The 24,672-nt window shown below is 40.2% G+C and overlaps 2 protein-coding genes and 1 long non-coding RNA gene across 4 annotated transcripts; 2 read left to right on the top strand and 1 right to left on the bottom strand.

Moving 5' to 3' along the window:
* The first annotated feature begins 746 nt into the window (after positions 1-746).
* paqr4a (progestin and adipoQ receptor family member IVa) lies at positions 747-13,743 on the top strand. Of its 2 annotated transcripts, XM_037791945.1 has the most exons (4): positions 747-866; positions 1,705-1,847; positions 7,195-7,413; positions 9,042-13,743. In XM_037791945.1, the coding sequence occupies exons 1-4, from the start codon at positions 835-837 to the stop codon at positions 9,473-9,475; spliced, it is 828 nt and encodes a 275-aa protein (XP_037647873.1). In that variant the 5' UTR covers positions 747-834; the 3' UTR covers positions 9,476-13,743. The 2 variants fall into 2 exon arrangements, with proteins under 2 accessions (XP_037647873.1, XP_037647872.1); XM_037791944.1 differs by having other exon boundaries at positions 756-1,847.
* Positions 3,510-24,027, bottom strand: LOC119501526. Its single transcript, XR_005209848.1, has 3 exons — positions 23,903-24,027; positions 22,598-22,602; positions 3,510-3,755 (listed from the first exon to the last, which is right to left on the bottom strand). It is a non-coding gene; the product is annotated as an uncharacterized LOC119501526 (long non-coding RNA).
* On the top strand, positions 15,338-24,672 carry coro1a (coronin, actin binding protein, 1A). The gene is made up of 11 exons (XM_037791943.1): positions 15,338-15,491; positions 16,728-16,931; positions 18,483-18,605; positions 18,735-18,864; positions 20,242-20,423; positions 21,158-21,277; positions 22,420-22,524; positions 22,611-22,756; positions 23,381-23,438; positions 23,535-23,750; positions 24,336-24,672. The coding sequence occupies exons 2-11, from the start codon at positions 16,734-16,736 to the stop codon at positions 24,426-24,428; spliced, it is 1,371 nt and encodes a 456-aa protein (XP_037647871.1). The 5' UTR covers positions 15,338-15,491; positions 16,728-16,733; the 3' UTR covers positions 24,429-24,672.

Below are 24,672 nucleotides of genomic sequence, written 5' to 3'. Positions count from 1 at the left end.
TCGTAGTATGCGGGGGAGACCGTAGCTTTGGTCTCCAGGGCCAGAGTCTCTGCTGTACTCTGCTCCTCTGCTCCGCTGGATGATCTCTGCATGCATTTATTTATTTTTAGTGCATGTTGTTCTCTCATTGTGCATATTCTAATAAAGTTGTATTTAATCTAAGAAAACCTGGGGTTAGATAGTATTATTATTACTACTTACTATTTTACAAAATGTTGGAATTTTATGTCATGTTTAAATTTATCTTTCATGTACTAATGGTAATGGATGGACTTGCATTTATATAGCGCTTTTCTAGTCTTCCGACCACTCAAAGCGCTTTACACTACATGTCAGCATTTACACACACATTCATACACTGATAGCAGAGGCTGCTAAGGTGCCAACTTTGCCCATCCGGATCTGATCTCAATTACTCATTCACACATCAATGGCTATGCCTTCGGGAGCAATTTGGGGTTAAGTGTCTTGCTCAAGGACACATCGACATTTGATCCGGAGGAGCCGGGGATCAAACCACCGACCTTCCGATTGGTGGACAACCTGCTCTACCCTCTGAGCCACAGAGAAGCCAAAGACAAATTTCCACTAAGGTGGACAATAAATTCAAAGCAAAGTATTTCAATGTTTGCAAGTTGTAGCTGGTATATAAATATGGCACGTTCATATATATGCAGTTTGTTTTATTTTGAAATCGGGTGAATGGAAGTGTCGTCATTGTTGTTGCTATGTAACTTGACGTTCGGTGTGAAGCGGCGATGCAGGGGACTTAAAGGCCGCCAGGAGAAGAAGACTCCCTCATTTCAAGTGAATACAGCCAGCACAGACACTATTATGGGAAACAAATGGATAAAACAGATGTTGAAGTAAGTGAATGAAAGCTTTGCGGACCGGACCTCGTGTGTTTGGAGCCACCCTACTCAGATATCTGCTGCTGCTTCTCCAGTCACAGTCACAGGACATCATCATCGGTAGTAGCCGACTCACCCGGCTTGCTAGCCACAAATCTCTGCTCCACAATCACGGATCTTTTTTAAAAAAAATAGCGTTACGAAAGCTAGCCAAACGGATCTGACCCCAGTTTGCTCTCATTAAAGTAAAGGTATGACCCTGCTAGTCCTCACATCTGACCGCTAGGATCTAAGCTAGCATCATCTGGAGGTGTTGGATGGACGCGTTGCTCAGCAGCAGCAGCAGCAGCAGCAGCAGCATCCCAACCGCCGCACCGGAATACTAACTATCTATCTAGCTAACTAACTGAGGAGGAAGTGTCTCCATCATGACGAGGACCAGTCTGCTACTACTGCTGCTTCTCCACAGTCATGTTGTTGTTGTAGATGCCACATGTAAATGACCGTCCTGAGCTCACACCATCATGTATGTGGCTGGCCGTGTCTGTCTCCAGCCCTGCGGATGACACTCACACAGGTACCGGCGGTTCACAGCGACCAGCGGCGGCGCTAAGCAACCGTTGCCGGGGTGTTGGTGGTTGGTTGGTTGCTGTGAGAGACTTGAAGCTATTGGAGGCTATAACAGCACAATTATAGGAACAACCCCCCTAAAACAAACACCAATGGTATCCCATAAGGTTTTCGTCGCAATAATCTTATTAAATGTGTATATAGGTGTACAGTCTGTTTTTTACTTATTCGGAGGAGTCATTTTAACGGTCCTGTTTGCTATGGCGTTTTTGAATGGACCCAGGCTGCTGGACTGGGCGAGTTCACCTCCACATCTTCAGTTCAACAAATACGTCCTGACGGGATACCGGCCGATCTCCTCTGTGCAAGACTGCATCAGGAGCCTGTTTTACCTGCACAATGAACTTGGAAACATATACACTCACGGTGAGTACAACAATCCTGCAATGAACTGCTGCTTAGTGAGCAGGTGAGATTTCTTAATCACAGTACAGATGTTGTACCTGGTGAAGGATGCCAAGCCAGATGTTGCACTTAAAGGTCCCATATTATAAAAAAGTGAGATTTTCATGTTTTTTTTATTATAAAGCAGGCTAAAGTCTAATATAAATACTGTGAAAGTATATATATTAAAATGAGCATGGGACCTTTAATTCACAGTACAGATATTGTACCTGCTGAAGGATGCAAAGCCAGACTTTGCACTAAAGCCTAGAGGATTTGCTCACATGACCACATTTTTTTTTTCCAACTAAGAATATTTGAAAATATAAGCCTGTTCAGGTTTAAAAACTATTGAAGAGAATCATTAAAAAAAACAAAAAACTAAATATGTATTTGTTGCATAGTGTTTGACAGGTATATTAAAGGTCCCATATTGTAAAAAGTGCGATTTTCAAGTCTTTCATATTATAAAGCAGGTTTAAAGGGACTGTTTGTAAGATTCAGAATGGCTTGTTTACAGCGACACCTGTGGCCGTTAAGTCAACGAAAGTCAGCGTCGGGCTCGCGCTTGTGCACGCTCTAAATAGACATGAACGAGCATTGCTCAAAACAGTGAGGCGACACACGTCAGCTAAAACCACAATATCACTCTATATTTCACCTGCTTGGCAGTAATGTTAGCTGACCAGACGGAGGTCTCTCCATGAATCAATGCTGATCCTAGTGTTGGCTTTTCCTGCTTCAGCCTCCCGACCGCGGCCGGAGGGAACAGGGGAGACACCGCTGTGTCACTTCACGGAGCCCCGTCACTTCACAAGACATGGAATACCTCTGTTGTTCTGGAGGAGCTGCAGCATTTATTTCTGCACAAACGTCCACTGTACATTTACTAGATATTCTCAGAGCTACGAAGTCTTCTGCAGTGTGTAGTGTGCGCGCATGCACGTGAGGTGGAGCGAGCTGAGTGAAGACAAGCAGGCAGAGGAGCAGAGTACAGCAGAGACTCCGGTCCCGGAGACCAAAGCTACGGTCTCCCCCGCGTCCTCCGACCGCGGCCAACACTGTTTTGCAAGACGGGCTTCACTAGATATAAATTTGCGGTTTAGGTGCTTCCGTTTAGTTTGAGTTGGAGTCTTGTCTGAACAGCGTAGCCACACACGAGCGCGCATATGCGAGCGCACATTGGACACCGACTTGGGTGATTTATACGTGTAAGAAGTTACAAACAGTCCCTTTACAGGTCCCATATTGTAAAAAGTGAGATTTTCATGTCTTTTACATTATAAAAGCAGGTTTAAGTGCTATATACATACCGTTAAACGATTAAAACGCTCAATATATGGAGAAATAAACACAGTCCGTATTCAGAAATTGTGCGTTTGAAACAAGCTGTTAGGATTTCCGGCCATTTGTGATGTCACAAATATACAATATATAGATCATTACACGGTTTTAAACATAAACATTCTAAATGTGTCTCAGTTTATTTCCTGTTGCAGTGTATGTAAATAACCTCAGCTGACAGGAAGTAAACATGGACCCAAACTGTTGCCTAGCAATGCAATTCCGTTGAAATGAGCTAAAACTGAGCTTTTCAGGCAGAGGGTAAATACAGGTATATTCAGGCAGACAGTGTGAGGAAAATAAAGTTTTTTGAACATTACAGCATGTAAACATGTTCTAGTAGAAACACAAAATACAAGTATGAACCTGAAAATGAGCACGATATGGGACCTTTAATACATGGACAATTAATTTGAGAGTGATAGGTTGGTTTTGGTGACTAATTACATTTACTCAGGCGATGCACTGTACAATTTTGAGGCTCTTGCACTTAACTTCAGTAGCTATGCTACTTTATATTTCTACTCCACTACATTTTAGAGGGAACTAATTGTACTTTTAATCCACTAAATGTATTAGACAGCTGTAGTCACTAGTTTAGATTATGATTTTACATAAAAAAACACATGTTCAACTTATAAAATGTTACACATTGTTAAAGATTAAACTACCCAACAGTGTATACTGTGGAAAGGCTGCAACTAACGGTTATTTTCAGCATATTTTTTGGAATAATCAATGCCTTTTAGTCTATGAAACATAAGAATAGTGGGAAATATTCCCAATCACACTATTATGAAGAACAACTGTTGGGCTGTTTGTCTGCGTAACAAGTACTTTTACTAAAATAAGATTTTGAGAGCAGTACTTTTACTTGTAATGGAGTATTTTTACACAGTTTTATTGCTATTTTTTACTTTAGTAAAAGATCTGAATAGTTATAAACATAGTACTTAGAAAATATAAATATAAACATAGAAGTGAATTGAATAGATCGGCCCCATTGTCACCGATACCCGATCCAGTTGTATGAGTCAGTGTTGGCCCGATATCTGCTCCATGCATTCAATTGTATATTGTATGGTGCCAAACTGAAGAGTGAATTTTGATTAATAATTCCATTAACTATAAACAGGTTTCAAGCCAGCTTTGTCTCTCCGCTAACAAGCGGAAGTTTGACAAAAATGTTTCTATTCAACTGAACTGCACATAACAGGAATTGCCCGGAGTGGCTTTTTCATCTGATCCATGGTTACACAACAATACGCCATTCTTTTAATAGGTTGGCGCAGGCCAAAATTAATTGCAGTAATGTGTTAATCTGTACAGACAGAGGTGAGACTGATGTGTCGGCTTGTTAGCAATCTGCATGGTGTTCTTCTGTTTTCGGTCTTTTTTTTACCTGTTACTAGCGTAAAATACAGTAAAATACATCCTAGAGTCGTAGAGAGTGCAGTACATCATCAGTGTGTTCACAGGCTTCTGAGACAACTTCCTCATTATGAAGGTCATCACTTCATTTCCACCTGCCAGCAGTCACAGAATAAACTGCAGTAGTGATCAAGAGGGAAGTGGCCCTGGAAGTCTTCATTATCAAGCCCCCAGGAAGAGCGCCGGTCGCTGATCCCAATTTCTGTAGTGACCAAAAGGTGGTACTCCACCTCCCTGTCTGTCACGTGATGCCATTGGGCCCAAAAATACTTTTTCCCATAGACTTACATTGGGAAAGAGACATCTGTAACTCGGTGGATAATTTTTTTTGGAGGTGAATCAACTCCTCAGTACGAACACTTAAATATCCCTTATTTAAATCATTAGGTCCTGAAAGTTGTAAAATGCACTAATAGCTGAATCCAGAGTTATTTCCCCGTCCTCCGTTCATGTGAATGAGACCCACATCGAGGCTGGAGCGAGGGCTGGGAGGCCGAGTTATCAAGCCGTGACGACAGCGTTGATGTTGTGACCCCGTGACCGAGCCCTGTGACCGAGCGGACCCTACTGCGCCCGCTCCATGGGCCGAATGGATGCGGAAGATTCGGGTTCTTTTTCACTCGGAAGTCGAGCCATTTTGGCATCATGCGCCACTGAACAACTTTCATAGGAATGTACGGGGCCCCGCCTCCAGCACTGTATCCAGTTCTCTTTATACATCCATGTTCATTACACTCCAGTGACGTCAGCTGAGCATGTAACCTCACACACACACACACCCATAACATCATTGCCAATAGAGTGCCTTAGGGATGACGTATTTTTTCAGGCCGTCCAGGAAGTTAGCATCGCCCTGGTTCCCTTGACAAAAAGCCAATGGGATTTTTTCATTGGCCATTTGGATTATTGCAGAAAATAAGCTTTGTGGCAAACACAAGTTTATGATACTTACTTACAAGTTTTGTCCAGCAAGATAATCTCCACAAATGAACACCACTTTTATGATTTTTGAAGTGTGTGAATGCAATCGTCAGAAGTAAAAACTGCTTCACAGTCACATCAACGCGAGTATACACAATGAGGCTGTAAAGGTGGACGAGTCGGCGTGATGATGTTTAGTAGTCTCATTTAGCCACTTGTTAGCTGTGCCTTTTTTAAGACATATAAAAGCTCAAATATTCCACAGTGGAGTATTTACTGATGTATTTTATGTCGTAGAACAAAACATTATAATCTCTTAAGCTTGTGTTTACCACAGACCTTATTTTATGCATCTTAAAAAAGAAAAAACATTCAAAAAAAACATTGACTTCCAGATGAGGGAACCAGAAGTGCTATAGCTCATTTCCGGGTTTTAGGACTCATTCCTGTAGCACTTTATAATAAGGCAGCGATGTTTAATCCAATGAGCTTTTGTCCAATTCTCCAAATTTAGAAGCAAAGATGCACAGAGCTGTGTTTTTAACTCAGGTGGAACATTGTTGTTTTGCTGTAACATTTCAGGTTAAGTTTCATGAGCCGGTTTGTTTTGCATATAAACTGAAAACATCCTGCCCGCAGCTCAGCTCTCAGACATTTCACCGAGTTCATGCCTTCAGAGGAGGTCCTCTCTACTGTATTCAACCCTGAGTGAGACTGAGTACGGCCGGTCGGCTCAGGACGAGCGGGGGGAGGAGCAGAGATAACACACTTAAAATAGATGTGTTACAGTAGAAGGCATTGCCAGTATCACCTGGCCGGGACAAATGCCTTGACATTGGGAAAGGCAGAGTGAGCAAAAAAAAAGGGAAGACAGTGCAATATGTGTGTCGTAGAGTGATAAATGATCGTAACAACTATATGTGGATCAAATTTCAAGGTCTGGGTTTTTGCTCACATAGCAGTGAACACCTCGCCCAATAGAGAAACTTACATTGGAGCTATGTAGCTATTTGAGATATGGCCCTTTGCTGCATCAAAATAAGAATTTAGTGTTAGCTTTCCCTCAAAGGATAACACTGTACTGATACGTTTGTGCCAATCATGTAGCTTTCTGCCATGCTCCACATTATTCTTGCTGGTGTCTGCACACACTCAGCACAGTGGGAAGCCCTTCACGGCCACTCATTCTTGTACAGTTTAAAAAATAACGTCAACATGTCTTTGAAAGTCCTGAGCCAGATAATCCATCACAATAAACATGACACCTCGATTTGGTTTTGTCAAAGTTTCCGTTTTGTTTTATCATGCTTGAACTGGTGGTTTTCTTATCAGTGTGCACATTACCTCAGGCTTTGATGAAGAAAGAAGAAGAACACTTCTAACAGTATATAATCCTTCAAAATATGCTTTACAAATATTAGTGTGAAAATATGTAATTAGGAACAGAAGACATTGCATAATGATTGCACAAAAAGTACACGACACTGAGTGCAACAAAGGTATTCTCATTTTTACCTGAAAGTGTTTCAGGTTTGTTTGTGTTGAGCGTTGGTAGGATCTTTAATTACAGTTCAGGTAAAACCTACTCTAACAACCTGTACTGTCTCTGTCTCTCTGCCCTTCCTCCTTCCAGGCATCCCTTTGGTTTGCTTCCTGGTGCTGCTGCCTCTCAACATCCCCTGGTCTCAGATCAGCGTAACATGGTTGGGCGTTGTGCACTTCCTGGCTTGCCTGTCGCCCCAGCTGGGCTCGGTGCTCTACCACCTCTTCATGAACCACGAGGGAGGCGAGCCCGTCTACCACACCCTCCTCAAACTGGACGTGTGTGGAATCTGCATGATCAACACATTGGGTGAGCCTTTCTCTTCAGCCGGCCTTCTGTTATTGCTGCTCTATTTACTTTGAGGGTGGAACTTTTCTTTATTGATCTTCTATGATTTACCATGCAAATATTTTGCTTGGAGCTGCACCAGCACTGACTTGTCAGAACATATTTGACTACTGAGTCATTTGGCCAATGTAAGCAATGATCCAAGTTCTAAAATGACTATTGATCTGACCATGCTGCCTGTATTAGCCTATTAAAACCAATATGTAGTAATTCATATTTTGACATGAGACTGGATTTCTATGTTTTATAATATCAACATACAACTTAAAGGGTAATATTTGTACTAGTATTTTTTTTCCTTAGAGACAATATTAACCACCCCTAGTTTAAATTTAATACTGTATAGAATCATATAATAGATACTGACTCCCAAAAAATGTTGATATTATTTATGTCAGTGTTGTTTGACTCTAGCATCTAGGCTTGAAGATTTGGCCTTTCTTTTCTTTGAAACTTAGTGAATAGGTAATCATAAAGACTATTCTGGCAGGATGAGGTCCTAAGGAAGACCCTAGGTCTCGGGCTGCAACTAACAATTTGTTATTTTCTTTGTCTAGGGCTCGTTAATATGACGATATATATCGTCAAAACGATATAAAAATGTCTATCATATATACTTTTCTATATCGTTTCTATCGCGATAAAGGCTAGGTCTATATTTATTTATTTTTCCTCTATAATTTCACTTAAAATTGTTGCGTTCATTTTACACTCAGGTTCTTAAAATTAGAAAATACTCTGTACTTTTGTATTTAATCCACACGAAAAAAGGCTTTACCATGTGGTTATTTCATACATATTTATTGAATTACTAGAAAACATGCTCTATCGTTATATAGATATAGTTATTGAGATATGAAATGACCTATAATGTGATAGAAGATTTTGGCCGTATCACCCAGCCCTCGCTTTGTTTTAAATTGTCAGAAAATAGAATAAAAAGACCCGTCACAATTCCCCAGAGCCCAAGTTGACATCTTCAAATTATTCACTTTGTCCAAAAAAACACTCCAAAACCCAAAGATATTCAATTTATCGTCACATTTGAGAAGCTGGAGTCGGACAATTTTTGGAATTTTTGCCTAAGAACGAGTTGTTGAGATGAGTTGAGTTAGTTGTCTGTCAATCGGCTGATGGAATAGTTGACTAATCGTCTGAGCTCCAGATGAGTCTAATAAAACCAAACTCTTTTCAGTCTACAAAGTTAAGTCTCCTTTGTTAAACATAAAGTCCTCTGCTCCGCATGGACTTGATGATTTTTTTTCCGCATTTCAGCAAATTTTCATTTTTCTGCTGGTGAGAAGTTTTTTTTATTTCATCAAAGCTTCCACATCCAAAAAAAGCTTAGTTTCCTGAGGAGCTTCCACATGACTCCCACATGAATGCTCGTGCTCCATTTAACACAGTCAGGCAGCGACTAAACAGCAGAGGATCTGAATGCTGATCACCACACTCTGAAAGAGCAGAGTGTCACACAAGGTTCAAACAATTTGACCTCTGTGCGCTGTGGCTTGCACCAGGCGTTACATTGCTGCTGAGTCGGGCTCCTTCTCGATGCTGACTCTCCTTTGTGTGTTTTCTTGTCTCAGGGGCACTGCCCATTGTCTACAGCACGCTACTGTGCTACCCGTTCATTCGCACCGTGGCCCTGTTAGTCTACATCCTGCTGTCCAGCCACGCCATCTACTGCGCCGTCACGGCTCGGAGCAGCGTTCGCCGGCTGCGCTCCTTCGCCTGGCAGGTGCTGTTCCGCTTTTCCTTCTTCCTGCTGCGCTGGGCGGGCTTGGGTGGCGGCAGCCCCACCTCGTTACGCCACTTCCTCATGATGGATGCGCTGGCCGTGCTGGGCGGGGTCATCAACATCACACGCATCCCGGAGCGCTTCCGCCCGGGCCTCTTTGACTACTGGTGCAACAGCCACCAGATCATGCATGTACTGGTGGTAGGCTCCATCCTTTACCTGCACTGGGGGGTGCTGGACGACCTGCTGTGGATCAACAGCTACAACTGCCCCTCAGACTGACGCCCCCTGCAGCCCTCGCCCCTCACAAGGAGCAATGGAACGTAAGGACCTCTGAGGGGAGGGGGTTCTCTGCAGAGGGAAGGGGGGAGGAATCAGGGGGAACTGATGCAGTGAGGTGAGACAATATGTTCTCCGTGCATGTGTTCACCTCGTGCGCTCAAACTCCGAATGTTCATATCTACGTCCATCTTGGTACTTTGTGCGAATGCAAGAGAAAGTATGTCAAGTAACACGCACAAGCATTTTGACTCTGTCACTCTCCGTAAACATGGACACACAGGTGTATACAGACACATACACACACACACACACACACACACACAGCAAAATGGAAATATTTCAAACACTAAATTTCATGACTGAGTATTGAACACTATAAAGTCTTAAGTAAAGGCTCTAGTAAAAGGTTACTGCTGAGTTTCAAGCCTTTACTTAATAATAGAAGTTTTACCTGAGCATTAGTCGATGTGGTTGGCTAAGACAGTCTGTGGCTAAAGACATCACATGCTCAATTCCTCTCAGATGTCACTGTTGCTACCTATGCAGCACATCCATATCTCAACTCATGCACATCACACACACACTCAGACACCCTCACACCTATATTTTTATACTACATGCACATACTGTCAGTGCTGCACAAAGCACCCATAGAGTTTTCACTACGTCCAACTGAGTGAGTTTTACTGGACTGGTTGTTCTGTCCGTGTTTCCCTGTTTTATGCCACTGCCTCTTTATTTATGTGTGTGTCTGTCTGATTTGTCCAAAAGATGACGAGGAAGTGAAGAAGGGCAAGGGGGTTTATTCCTGAGTGTGCTGGCATGTTGGATTACTTACTTCAGGTGGCTTGGATGACACATTACAATCAATTGTGCAGTGTTATGTGTTTCGTTTGCACCTGAGCTCAGTGCCAATGACGTACTGTAAAAAGAAAGTGCACACGTTTACAAACTGTGTTGCTCGGTGGCATTACTGTTCGCCGAACTTTTGCTGATGGGAACAAAGCAAAGTCGTCGTTATTTATTCTTGCACATATATGATAACCTCCAATTGTAACGGAGATTGTCGCCACTATTTCCTTTTCCTTAGGTTTTATAATTGTTAAGTTATAAACTGAGTGCTGAGTTTTGTTCTGCACAAAAGCCCTCTAATGTGCATTTTAAAATGACAGAGCAGACATGAACTAGCACTCTGATGATAATATGTTTTTCACTGAAATGCCATCATGCGTACATTAGATTGTGATGTACATGTGGCAGCAAGATGCACTGAAAGTTAAGGGGTTGCCACTTTATAATTGCCAATTTTCAAGGTACCTTCATTGTAAGTTACTAAACAATTACAACACTACAGTTAAAAAAGACCTGTGTATTGGCACAATATGCACAAATACTGTAATGAAACATGTAATATTTATTCAGTTGTATTTATTTGCTGATGCACGTAACATCATGTTTCTGCCAGCTGTTAAAACAGTTTACGTTGTTGCTGTGCAGGATCACAGGCTGACAGATCAAGTTAGAGGTCAGAGAAAATCTTTTGTTTTATTCAAACCGTGCAAATCCAGAGGATTAGCTCCTCATATTCTCCCCACACACTTTTTTTCCCAGCGAGTTTTGACTCCTCAGTCACACAGTAATGTTGTAGAAAAACATCGGTCACATAACGTTCCCAATAATCAGCAAGAAAAATAACATTGTTATGTGACATTTAAAACTTGTGCAGCCTTCTTCTAAAGATATATTATTTATTATTTATGTCAATTTTCCTTGGGCTTGAATGAAAATGGTTTTACTGTATTTGCACATTATTGCCATTGTTTACGCTTTCTTATTTAAATGCGGCGCTTTTGCTCTGCAGCTGGACTTTGTGTTCTGTGAGTAGCACCTTTTTTATAACATGGATAGACGTTTAAAATGTAGTAGTATTTTATCAAGCTGGCCAAACCAAACAGGAATGAACCCTTGTGCCCTCCTGTCATGTACTGTATAAGTTCTGTGCGAATGTCCATGATTGATTTGCCACTATGTTCCTCTGTGGTATTTCAGTCACTACTCTTGAGTTAAAGAAACTGTTGCTCTGTTCCTTCATGCTCAAGACTAGTGGTTGAAGTGCCATTTCTTTTCCACAGGCACACTTTACTTTCTTAATGACACTGCACTTGTTTCCCCATGCCAACAGTCACAGCCGCCCACTGACTCGTTGCCAATCCCGTCAGACCCACTTCATCTTGCCAAATTAGCCGCGTCTGAGGTGTAGCACACATGCTCTGCTTCCTGTGCTAACACTGACTCATAGATGAAGAAGGATTTCCCACAGTCTTAATCACGTACGCTAGCCTCAGACTGCGTCCCCCCCACCCCTCCCCTCTCCTCGATAAGGAGTCAGATACTTGTGTCTGCTAGTCTCACTCTGACACAATGATTATTACCGTCTATGACCGTGGTACAATGTAAAAGCTGAAACTAATGTATTGTTGGCCATTGAATGAAACTGAAAAAATGCATGAAAGTAGCTCTAAAAACAAAACCTGATGTCTCATAGTGTTAGCTAAGCGTTTGTTCACCGTAGATAATCCACAGACCATGTCACGGGAGGGCGGGGGGGGGGGCGGGGGTGCGGTGATTGATCGGATCAGATCAGAGGCATTACTTCACTATCAAATAAACTGCACTGTTCATCGTTCTCAAAAGGGCTTTGGATTAAAGTAAATTACAATTCTGAAACATATTTAAAGTCCATATAAATAATGTAAATACCTGTATGTAGATTATATATACATACAGTGCAAACAATATACCCTGATTCATTTTTGATACAAACACAATATGTTAAGGGAAGAAAATATAGGATAAGAAGAAATGGGATTAACTGCTGCTCTCTTTCACAGCCAAAGCAAATTATGAGCGATGGAAGCAGACGCGGCTCGGTGCGGTGCTTCAGATTAATATCAAAGACGTGCGTTTGCTTAGCTGTGTCCATATGTACGTGAACAACACAGAGAAAAAAATACTGAAGTTGGTTTCAGTGCTAATGTAGAGTTGTTTGACCTTTTGTGACCCTAACTAAGAATGCTTTTGATCATTTAAATGTAACCACTTTTTTTAGACACGTGGGAATTTAAATATTGGCGGGCATGTGAATACCTCGTGACTACCACTGGTCTATCTATGCATTATCAGCCGAAGGATACGTAACAGTGAAGTCGATTCGCGTTCGTTCGAAACAGCTCTCTGATCCGCTGTAACGGAGGGCTTCGCTCCAACATCCTGGGTCTCCCACTTCTCAGGGTGCCATAACAGTAGCTGTAACATCCAAGGCCTGACCTCTGCTGTCTGAAACATGGCTGCGAGACTTTCATCTACCTCCACCTGTCCTCTTTGTCCAGTCTGTTCATGCTATGAACTGGGTAACAGGTTGGACAGATGGGAGACAGAAGGTGGAAAGGGAGTATTTCTCTGAAAACCATGTTACAGGAGTGAAACCTGGCCAGAAAAATTGTCCTTTTGTCTGTATGTTAAATAATAAAAAAAAAGACATGATGTATGAACACATCTCTAACAAAACAAAATTCATTTTTTAATATAACACAGGTGCCGGATAGCCTGTTTAATGACCTGTTTATAATGGACTACCTGTATTGTTATATACTGATTACTATGATTACTGTTATTGTGTGGACCCTAATGATGACACTGGTCTATGTGTACAGATAATGAGACAAGCCCTTTCTTTTAGAATGAAGGGAGCTTTCTGGAGGGTCTGTCTGTTATCGTCTCTTCATATCTGCAATGTCACGGCATTTTTAAACTGACAACGGAGCGAGTGTGGCTCCACCTAGTGGACCTTCATGTGCACTGATGCAGGCATTACTGTAGCCATACTGCAGGCAAATGAAAATAACTGACAGCTTGTGATGCTGTCCGCGCTGGTTTGCAGTTCTTTTTATTTATATTTCCAGACTATGTATGTTGACATGTGTGTATGAGCTCTCCTGTAGAACCCATACAGGCATGAAATCTGTATGTTGTCAAATTTGCTTTGTCCCTTTTTGCACTGACGGGGCGCTGACTGCATCCCCAGAGAGTGCCTCATTATCCAGTCTGTGTGCTTGCAAATTAATGTGCACGAACGCAGACACACAGTTTGTTCCTGTGCTGTAGTTCACACATCTGTCCAACCTTAGTGTCCTGTGTAACAGACAGGCTCTCACACTCCTCAGTCTCCAGCAACGATTGTGCAATAAACTGAAGTCTATATTTTTAAAGCTGCCTACAGGCCATCTCTTCTTTTCATGTTTCTTTTATTGAGATGTGCATGTGCGTTTGTGAGGAACAATTTGAGTTTAAGGAGTGGAAAGTGAGGACATTTTGGTTGGTCCTCACCAGACTTTGTTTCAGGGAAGTTAGAATTATGTTAAAGGTTGATGTTATGCATGTAGTTGTAATGGTTAGCTAGGGCAGTGTTTCCAGACTGGGGGATTTTCTGCACAATTGAGCAGCTTTTTATCTGATTGCACGGGTAAAAATGCTTTTGGTGGGGTTGTGATCATTTGGGCAGGATTTTCCCACCGAAAGGTTAAGCTATATTCCAATCAAACGGGCCCTCCTCTTTTTTTAATTAGTATAGAGTAGAGGTTAACACAGGAGTGGACTTTCACTCCCGTCCCATCTCACTCCTACAAAAACACTCCTGTCCCGTCCCGTTACCGTGTTTATTCATATTAGAACTGCATATTTATATATAAAAACTGAGCAATTATTATGAGTTTTTTTCCTGTTCTGTCTCAGTCACGTGTAGAATAGTGAAACTGACTCCCATCCCGCGGGAATCCCACATGATTCTCGAAAAAATGTCAACCTATAGAGCTATCATTGGGATGGATGGTGCCGAGTTTATTACAACTAGGCTAAAACGGTTTTATTCAGTCGGATTTTATTGATCTCCTGAAATTGATTGCTTCTTTAAGTTAAAGGTGCTCTATACGATATCCAGAGCATTTATATAGCACCAAACAACTATTTGTTATGTAAAGATATAGAAGAGTAATGTCTACCTGTGCAGAGAATGAAGTCACTCTCCCTCTGTGTGTGTTGTTATCCGGGTTTCTCCTCACTTTGTTGCCATCGCCGGGCTGGCCATGCATGCATGTAGTGCATGTTCATGCATGTGAGCGTGCCCTACTTGCTCGCTCACGGCCGCCACTTTGCACAGCTATCATACGGCAGTTACAGCTGATAATGTCGTCGCAGAAGCGTACAGTAGCACCCACCCTTCGTTTCCCCACAGGTTAACACTGTTCGAGGCGCCGGCTCAGCCGTCGCCATGTTGAGAGTTGTGCAGAGACGATAGAAATGCTCACAATCTCGTGTAGAGCACCTTTTAAAATTGGGTTCAGTATTAGAACAAGTGTAATATTGGTTAAAGTAGATCCTCACAAATACTGTAAAAAACTGAAGAGAAATCAAGAAAGGTCAAATATAGTGTCTGCTTTTTCCATAATAGACCCCCAATATATAATTTTGTTTGAAATCAGAGTACAGATAATCAAGAATAAGTAATCGTGAAGCATTTTTACAGTTTTCCAGCTGTCTCATCAAAACGTTTCCTCTCAGGTTTCAGTGTAAACTGCACCTTCAGCCCTCAACTGAGCATCTCAATGCATCACTTTAGTCTGGAGCTTCTGGGACTTGGTAATGATGCTTTTAATGATCACTGCACTTTTCAGAAATCTGGTGTGCATTGTCCTAATATTTTAATCTTGATATAATCTAACAAAAGATCTCATCAAACACGCACCATCTTCCCCTTCATGTTGCCTTCTTCAATTGTTCAACCCTGAAATGTCACACTAGACACCTCCCACTTCCACGTTCATTTGAAAGTCTCACTTCCTCCATGTCGTTTTGTAATGTACTTTAAACTACTGTCTCCTCTAAGTCCTCATTCTGACGGCAGGGTGTTGGATGCTCCGCCGAAACTCCTCAAGTTGAATCGCCGCCACAAGACTCCCAGGTAGGCCTGAAACATCTCTCTGCAGTTCATTTACACCCACAAAACATCTGTGAAGATATCATTTTATTATCTATAATAGAATACATTTATTATATAATGGGTAAATAAGAGATACAGATAATAGAAGATCATTGATTTGAATCTAGCATCTTATCCTCATGGCTTGAGTTCTCCTGTTTCAACTTAGTGAATTGTTTCCTTTGTACCATTCGATGTTTTCCATCACAACAGAGAGGCAGCGGCAGAGAGAGATTATTGACATGCATTTAGGTTCCTGATAAAATTACGGCTCACTCTATAAAGGATTATTAAATTAGGTGCAGAGCAGCAGAGAGGTCTTGTGATGCACATGCAGCAAAGCTGTTGTACTCTTGTGAGTCTGAGCTTAGGCGCGGCTGCAGATTTCAGGAAGTAAAATCTACAAATGGAGGTAAAGCACAATATTGAGTGTATTTAATTGGGGGTATTGTTGATAAATAGTGCAAGGTTTGATTATTTTGCAGCTGGTATTGACTGAACTTATGCAGGATTTGAGGTTTAACATAAATCTGCTTTGGTAAAGGATGCGTTCGTTGTATGTTATTTAACTTGTGACTCGTTAAAATATGTATTTGCAAGTATGTACGCCTGTGGGAAAATCAATGAGAGCACGAGAGTGTGAACATGAAATTTAGCAAAAAAGAGAGGTTGGTGGTTTTGTTGCTCACTGTGAAGGATGTGGTGTAACTGCCACTTTGAGTAACTAATATGCCTTCTTCGCCATACAGCATGTGCAGCTCAACTGATAGTAAATAGCATTATATCTTCATTCTGCTTTCTTGTACAATTGTCTTCAGCATGCACAATTATTTAAGTTATTTAAGTTACACACAGAAACCCAAATTAAAGAGAGATGAGAAGGACAGAGTAGCAGTCACAGACAGACTAGAGGAAGCAGTTGTGAAAGCTTTTGCTTCCTCTTTTTTTTGTAGCTTTCCTCTGTCGTGTTCTTCATCTGTGTCGTCAGCTTTGTGTCTGTTAGTTTATTTCCACATGAAATCTACAAGCATAAACATAAAGGTTAATTACTACAGGTAACTCTTTGCCATGATTAGTCTTATTCAAATAATGACATTTAGTGTGCTTTTAAAATGCACAGTAATAGATCTGTTTATTAGAGACTATTTGTACTACAGGCTTCCTGCACATCATTTCATTCTGAGCCTTTCCTCATATTAACTCTTGCTTTCTCTCCAGTTCACCATGTCTAGGAAGGTTGTGAGGACCAGTAAGTTCCGTCACGTCTTTGGCCAGGGTCTGAAAGCTGACCAATGCTACGATGACATCCGAATCTCCCAGATGACATGGGACAGCAACTTCTGCTCCGTTAACCCCAAGTTTGTGGCCATGATTGTGGACGCCAGTGGCGGAGGAGCCTTCATGGTGTTGCCCCTGAGCAAGGTGGGTCAAACAGGAAACACATCAAGAAGAACATATGTGCTGCTTGCCTCTATGTGTTCCTCTACTTCTCATAATACCATGTTTGGAAGTGTAGATCATTTCATATGAACATTGGGTTTCTTTATTTCAACACCATGCTTGCATTTAAAAACGTGAATACTCCGTGTCATCATCATACATTCAGCTGAATAAGGAAGTTTGATGCCGACTTTGAGTCTTTCTACACGTCACTCGCTCTGCTGTTGAGAAGTTTTCACCATATTAGGAGTTCGTTGCTCAGCGAGGGCAGGATGTGGCTTCAACACTGTTATTCTGCAGTCACTTGTGAAGCATGTTAGGTGGCTTGAAACTCCTTTATTGCATTTCCTGAAAAAGTGGAAAATTGCAAACCTTGTTGATGTCCACCTGAACATCTGAATTTGTCAAAGTATGTGAACTAAGTGAAGCTTTGCTTTGGATGTCCTACATGTTCCCTCAGGCTTGTGAATTGTATATACATATAGGGTATCTGCAGGTCTTGAAAAGTCTTAAAAATCATTGATTTCAGTTTCCTCAAAAAGAACAAAGGCATTCAAAAGTTTTACATTTCTTTTACAAAACAATATCTTCTCTTGTATGCTGTAGGCCAGTGGTTCTCAACCTTTTCTTGTGTCAAGGACCCCTAGAGTGATGTGCATTAGGTCACAGACCCCATTTGATAAGTAATTTTAGGTATAAGATGTTTCTGTATGTGATTGCAGGCTGTCGAAAGACATTGTTCATTGCTGTAATCCATCCATCCCTTTTATTCTGCTCATCTGAGTCCAGGTCATGTTAATTTAATCAATTATATCATTAGGATATATTGTTACACACTGCTGGGAAGTACTGACAAAAATGTGATATAATAATAAAAAAATCATTCTAGGCCAACTAGTTTTCCATCATGCTATCCTATTTAGGCCTGTATGTCTGTGAAAAAGGTATTAATTTGCTCTCTATGCGAAGTCTTAAATTCAGCTTGGTGAACCCTGCCGAATCCACATTATTCACGGTCTTGTCTCTCGTGTACTATACTGTTCTCAAGGGAAAAAAATTAGTTAAGGGATCAGTGGGCGTGAAATTGCAGAGAAATGTACTGCGGAGACTTGGAAATACTCATCCTGTTTTTTTCAAATGAATATTGGTGCTATCATGTTTGTCTCATCTTGCTTTAAGGTCCTTAAATACACTCAGTGGAGCCAGGCGTGATTGATACATGCTGAAAAAATGTCTATTCAGAATTTTTCTTTCAAACAGGTGAAACATAAAATGAATCATCATGATGCCCTGGGTCATGAAGTTTGGAACCCTGATCTGCTCTCTAACCCAGTTACTAGACATTAGGACTAATTGAAGGCATAGTTGTGGAATTTGTTACAGCTGATTATCAACTTCCTCCTCCCACCTTGACTAAACTTTACTCCATCACAGTTGTGTGTAACGCTTCAGTCCCTTGAGCACTTTTCACACTATGGATGAGTTTTCTGAGAGTAGTATTCACCATCCTTCTTGATGTTTGTGTCTCTGCAGACAGGACGTATCGACATGTCCTACCCCACTGTGTGTGGCCACACGGGACCGGTCCTGGACATCGAGTTTTGTCCTCACAATGACAACATCATTGCCAGTGGCTCTGAGGACTGCAGCGTCATGGTAGGCATCACTAGGTTGTAAACAGAACCTTTTCTGTTGGATCTTTCGTGCATTTCAGTTTTCACTAAAGCATGACATGACGTTGTATTGTAATGTTATACGGTAATGTGTGTATTCCTTGGTAAATAGATCTGGGAGATCCCGGATGGCGGGCTGATCACGCCACTCACAGAACCTGTTGTCAAGCTGGACGGCCACTCCAAACGTGTCGGCATCCTGAGCTGGCACCCCACCGCCCACAATGTGCTGATGACTGCAGGTATTATAAAATTTCTTTCATTGTTATTATTGCGTTTGCATGATCTGACCATCTGCTCGTATATTAGAGGAACCAGGGTGCTATGACTTTGATGTTTTGTTGAGTGTGACGCAAACGCCTGTGTTGAACAGGAAGTTCTCACAGCCTTCCACTTTGTTCATTCTGAACACCGATCAGCTCTATTACTTAAGTTCACAGCATTACCCAGTGATGGAATGTAACTAAGTACATTTACTCAAGTACTGCACTTAAGTACAATTTTTAGTACTTGTACTTTACTTGAATATTTCAATTTTATGCTACTTTATACATCTAAATACAAATATTGTGTTTTTTACTCCACTATGTTTACTGGATAGCTTTAGTTACTATGCAGATTTAGATTATATAATAATAATAATAATAATAAATTAACTAATAAAATATGATGTAATATTATAAGTTAAGCTACCCAGCATTATATAAAGCAATTAAAATGAGCTCCACCTTTACCATTTACAACATTAAAGTGCTGAACACATCAATGCATCAATAACTATAATCCAAAAATATAATTAATAATAATATATTGTTAAGAATATATTATTTTGAAATTGCCCATTCTGCATAATGTGTGCTTTTACTTTTGGTAAGTATATTTTGATGCTAATACTTTTTTACTTTTACTTAAGTAAGATTTTGAATGCAGGACTTTTAATTGTAACAAAGTATTTTTACACTGTAGTATTGCTACTTTTACTTAAGTAAAATATCTGAGTACTTCTGCCACCACTGGCATTATCAGGACTCCTTAAATCACTCAATTTGTCTGTGTTAGATAGCAGACTCCTGCTCAATACCAACAGCTCAGAGCTACTAGGACTGGGCAATGTGGTTAAAATTGATAATATCATGATATTAATAGTAGATAAACAATAATTGAATTATCGACCAGCTCTAACTGCTGCTAATACACAGTACAAACCTTTGATTTATTGATAATCCAGCTTTTAAGTCTGGGATAAAGGTGGTACTTTAGGTGAGGTCAAACTGTGAATCCAGCGCTATCAAGTATTTGATTAAATAAATAATGTTCTGGGTTATATTTGTGGTGCTCTTTTCTTTTCTGTGTAGCCATGATAACTCTCACCAAACACACTAGAAATGTCAAACATGTCAATTCATGTGTATCAGAGGATTTTTATCCAGGAAATAATACAGAAACTCTGACTGGTTAGGGACTCAATGTGAAAGCTTTCCATAGAGGCTGAATCTTTCATGCCAGTCAGTAATAAAGACTTGCAATACATGTATGTTTGTATGTATGTATGCCCTTCTAGTAACCCACGGTGATGCCTCTTTTCATTTACCACTTGTGTCCCTGTTGTGTCCGTGCAGGCTGTGATAACGTGGTGATCCTGTGGAACGTGGCTCGTGGGGAGGCGGTGGTGAGGATCGACACGGTTCACACCGACCTCATCTACAGCGCCTGCTGGAACCAGGACGGCTCCAAGATTCTCACCGCCTGCAAGGACAAGACCTTGCGGGTGCTGGACCCACGCAAGGGCACCGTCCTCATCGTAGGTTTTTTACTTAAAGCCACACTGCTGCTTTACAGAAGTCTTAAATTATATTTCATTAATTAATTAATAATTTCATCCATAAAAGGTCAGAAAATAATGAAAGATACCCATCACAATTTACCAGAGACCAAATCAAATTGCTTTTTTTGTCTGACAAACACCTAAAGATATTCACTTTACTAAAATGTCTCACATTTGAGAGGCTGAAAATGTTTGCTTGAAAAAAATATAAATTGCTGTAATTGTCTGTCTAATTGGTTAATTGACTAATCGTTTCTATAATATGTGAGAGAGATTTAAGTTAATGTTTTCTTCTTTGGTGAATTTCAGTGCAAAACTCTAGAAATGTTATATTTAATATCTGAGTGTGAGGTTTTTCATTTATCCTATTATGATTTTTGCTCTAGCACATGATAATAATAATAATAATAATAATAATGATAATAATAATAATAATAATAATAATAATTTTAAGTTTTTATTTTAACAAGTAGAATAAGATAATTGTTTTTGATATTTTCATAGTTTTAAATCATTTGAAAATTTACTATGTAAAATATATGAATATTATATTATTTTTCTACTAATAATGAGTTATTCTATGTCCACCCAGAACGTAGGTCTGGTCTGATATGAATAATAGAGTCAATGCTTCTTTGAGATCATCTATTATAAGTCCATAGCTCTGTCTGTAACAGCTCTAACACTGCTCGGCCTCTCATTGCCTGCAGGAGAAGGAGAAGCCTCATGAGGGCTTCAGGCCGGTCAGGGCTGTGTTCGTGGCCGACGGGAAGATCCTCACTACCGGCTTCAGTCGCATGAGTGAGAGACAGGTGGCGCTGTGGGACCCGGTGAGTGTCAACAACCTCCATGTTCAACTTCAAGTCTTTTGTCTTTTACAGTCTCTTCTGTCTCTGGTTGAACTTTACTCACATTCATGATTCTTATTCTTAAAAAACATGTTTTCAAATCTTTCTCTACAACATTAAATATTCGTTACTGGCTGTACAGCAGGAAAAGTTAGCAAGTAAGTTAGGTATTATTTATTAAAAGTTTAGCACTCAAAAACTCATCAGGACTGTGTGTGTGGTCTCATCTGTTGCCTGGCAACACCAGCAACAACCCAGAAATGTCATCACATGTTTCCAGCTGGGTCCTGCCCACTTTAAACTAGTTAGAAGAGCACAAAATAAAGAAAAACTCTCATATCTTTTTTTTTTTAAAACCATATTTTTAATGAAGATTTTTACACACATAAAAAATAAATAAAAACCATTTAAAATGCTCATACCCACTCATACAAAGTGCTAATGTTTGACATAAAACTGGTAGTTAAATAAACTGTTAGATTAATATGAAATAAAGGTAAGAACAATACAAAACGCAGCAGTAGTGATGATATTCATGACATTTTGTTTTTCCTCTCTCATATGACTTGATATCTAAAACAATTCCAACTTTGGCAGAAAAGTGTGTGTTTATATTATTACTCATTTTAAGAAAATAGGTCAAGATCCCCTCCAGATGTGTTTCAAGACATGTAAAAATACTGTGCTTTGAATAATAATTTGTGTCTGATATGGGTTTTCTATAAAAGTGAAAAATGTGTTTGTTAAATTACATAATTTCAGCAGATAAATGTGAAAACTCACACATCATCCTGCACATAAAGCTCATAAATAACAAAAAGAAGAATAAAATATTTTTAGATTGAAGGGGTACTTTAAATTTCAAACATTATGTGAAAACCTTGACAGTTCAACTTTTGTGGTACTTTAAAATGTTACTAATCTGTTATTTACTGTATTTACAACACTGCTGTTTCACAACTACCAGCTTACCGCGCTAAGGGCGGTGCTGCTCTGCAATATCCCACATCAAGCTCCGTTAGATAAGTCCTTGGCTTACCTGCAGTCTGCTCCAGGAGCATTTTTCATACAGATTGTTGCATTGAATATAATCAAACTCTTTGTGTGTGAATCTCTTCTAACAGAAGAACTTCGGAGAGGCGCTCACCCTTCAGGAACTGGACACCAGTAGCGGCGTCCTTCTGCCATTTTTTGACCCAGACACTGGAATCGTCTACCTCTGTGGCAAGGTGAGATTTAGATGTTGAAATAACTGCCTCTCTCTCCAGCCCACACACGGACACATACAGCTGACTCTCTCACATCTTCTTCTCAGGGGGACAGCAGTTTCCGTTACTTTGAGGTGACGGATGAAGCTCCTTATGTCCACTTCCTGTCCACGTACGGCAGCAAGGAGAGCCAGAAGGGGATGGGATACATGCCCAAGAGGGGCCTGGAGGTCAACAAGTGTGAAATCACCAGGTAAAGACATTCTGTACTTCAGTAAAAGTACTAATACCACACTGTGAGAATACTCCATTAAAAGTCAAAGTAAATAAATAAGTAAGTAAAAGTATGTAAGTATTATCAGATAAATGTACTTAAAGTATAAAAAAGTACTCATTGTGCAGTAAAATGTTCCCTGTCAGTGTTTTACTATTATATATGATGTTTCTGGATTAATATTACTGCTGCATTAATGTGTATGTTGCATTTTACTGCTGTAGATGTTTTTTTTAACTCCTTTATATACTGTTGGCTAGTTTAATCTACATCACTACATCATATGCTATAAGATCATGATATGTTTGTATAGTGTTGCTGTCCTGTGAGAACACTTCATCCTTCAGTTTATCAGAGAAATCCCCAAATGTCAGACATAAAGGATATGAAAGACTATAATGTGAAAAATGACTAATGTGTTTCTAGCTACGCTCGCACTGTGCCTCAGTGCAGCCTCACAGAGCTACCAACATGCCTGTAGACTCTTAGTCTTGTTTATATATATATTTATCTGTGTTAATGTGTCTACTTCCTCCAAAGGAAGCTTATTATCTTAAGCTAGGCTGGCACAACAACCTAAAATATGAATATTTCTACCTTCAGGTTCTACAAACTCCATGAGAGGAAATGTGAGCCCATAGTCATGACGGTGCCACGCAAGGTACAATATTCAATATACACTATATGTACTTTTTGTGTTTGTGGGTTTAGATTCATTTGTGCCTTTAACTCACTATTTCCTCCTGTGCCTGTGCAGTCGGATCTGTTCCAGGAGGATCTGTATCCAGACACTGTCGGTCCTGAGCCTTCAGTCGAAGCCGACGAGTGGTTTCAAGGAAAAGAAGGCAAGCCGATTCTGATCTCTCTAAAGGAAGGCTTTGCAACAACCACCAAAGCCAAGGAGTTCAAAGTTCACAAGACTCTCCTGAAGACCACTTGTGCTTCTGCCGGGAATCAACAGGAGAACAGCGGGGTGAGACATTTAAAGCTAAATATCACGTTACAATAACTGTTTCAATCGTTGCAGTGGTGGAATGTAAAGTACATTTACTCAAGTATCGTAATTAAGAAATTTTACCTGGACTTAATTCCATTTTATGCTCCTTTATACTTCTACTCCACTACATTTATTTCACAGCTTTAGTCACCAGTTACTTTGTTTACAGATCAACTTAATTTCATCTTAAATATAAAATATGGTGCATTAGTACTGCATATAAAGTAATTAAAACTAGCTCCACACTATACTTACACACCAAAGCGTCACTAATGTAATAATCATTAATAATGATTAAATAACTGCATATATAATAATATAAAATGCATGATGGTGTTTTAACTTTTGATACTTTAAATACATTTTACTGATAGTGCTTCTGTACTTTTAAAGTCTGGGACAGTTTTGGGTGCAGTACTTTTGCTTGTACCCAAGTATTTTTACACTTTGGTATCGAAGTAAAGAATCTGAATGCTGCATACTACATGTAATGTATATGTATAATCAATCATACTCGATCATAACACAATCTGTCTGTCTGTCTGTCTGTCTGTCTGTCAGGAGGTTCAGTCCTTGAGAAAGGAGGTGAAAGAGCTCAACGCAGCGATAGAGGAGCTGACCAGGCGTGTGAAGGACCTGGAGAGCAAAGATTAAACTAGAGAAGAAAAATAAATGAAAAGCAAAAGTCAAGAGAGAAACAGTGGAGCAGAGAAAAACGGGCTGTTGTAAATCTGATAGTAGTGAGACAAAGGGAGAGATAGAAACCTACAGTTGTTATGAAACTTTTCTTTGGATTGAAGCTTGAATTTGTTTATTTGGTTTGTCTGATCAATTTTAAAAATTCCTATTTTAATATATGCTTTTAGTTTGAAATAAAATCCTCTGTATTTTCAAAATA

This window comes from Sebastes umbrosus, chromosome 14 (assembly GCF_015220745.1).
Source record: "Sebastes umbrosus isolate fSebUmb1 chromosome 14, fSebUmb1.pri, whole genome shotgun sequence".
Classification (NCBI taxonomy): Eukaryota; Metazoa; Chordata; class Actinopteri; order Perciformes; family Sebastidae; genus Sebastes; species Sebastes umbrosus.
This window is presented reverse-complemented; position numbering and strand designations above follow the sequence as displayed.

What these genes read in the sequence shown, in the direction of transcription:
- coro1a (XM_037791943.1), top strand. Translation starts at nt 16,734, where the DNA reads ATGTCTAGGAAGGTTGTGAGGACCAGTAAGTTCCGTCACGTCTTTGGC. An exon ending in CAATGTGCTGATGACTGCAG is followed by an intron (nt 18,865 to 20,241) that starts GTATTATAAAAT and finishes GTGTCCGTGCAG; the next exon opens with GCTGTGATAACGTGGTGATC. An exon ending in TCGTCTACCTCTGTGGCAAG is followed by an intron (nt 22,525 to 22,610) that starts GTGAGATTTAGA and finishes TCTTCTTCTCAG; the next exon opens with GGGGACAGCAGTTTCCGTTA.
- paqr4a (XM_037791944.1), top strand. Translation starts at nt 1,574, where the DNA reads ATGGTATCCCATAAGGTTTTCGTCGCAATAATCTTATTAAATGTGTAT. An exon ending in TGGAAACATATACACTCACG is followed by an intron (nt 1,848 to 7,194) that starts GTGAGTACAACA and finishes TCCTCCTTCCAG; the next exon opens with GCATCCCTTTGGTTTGCTTC. An exon ending in CTGCATGATCAACACATTGG is followed by an intron (nt 7,414 to 9,041) that starts GTGAGCCTTTCT and finishes TTCTTGTCTCAG; the next exon opens with GGGCACTGCCCATTGTCTAC.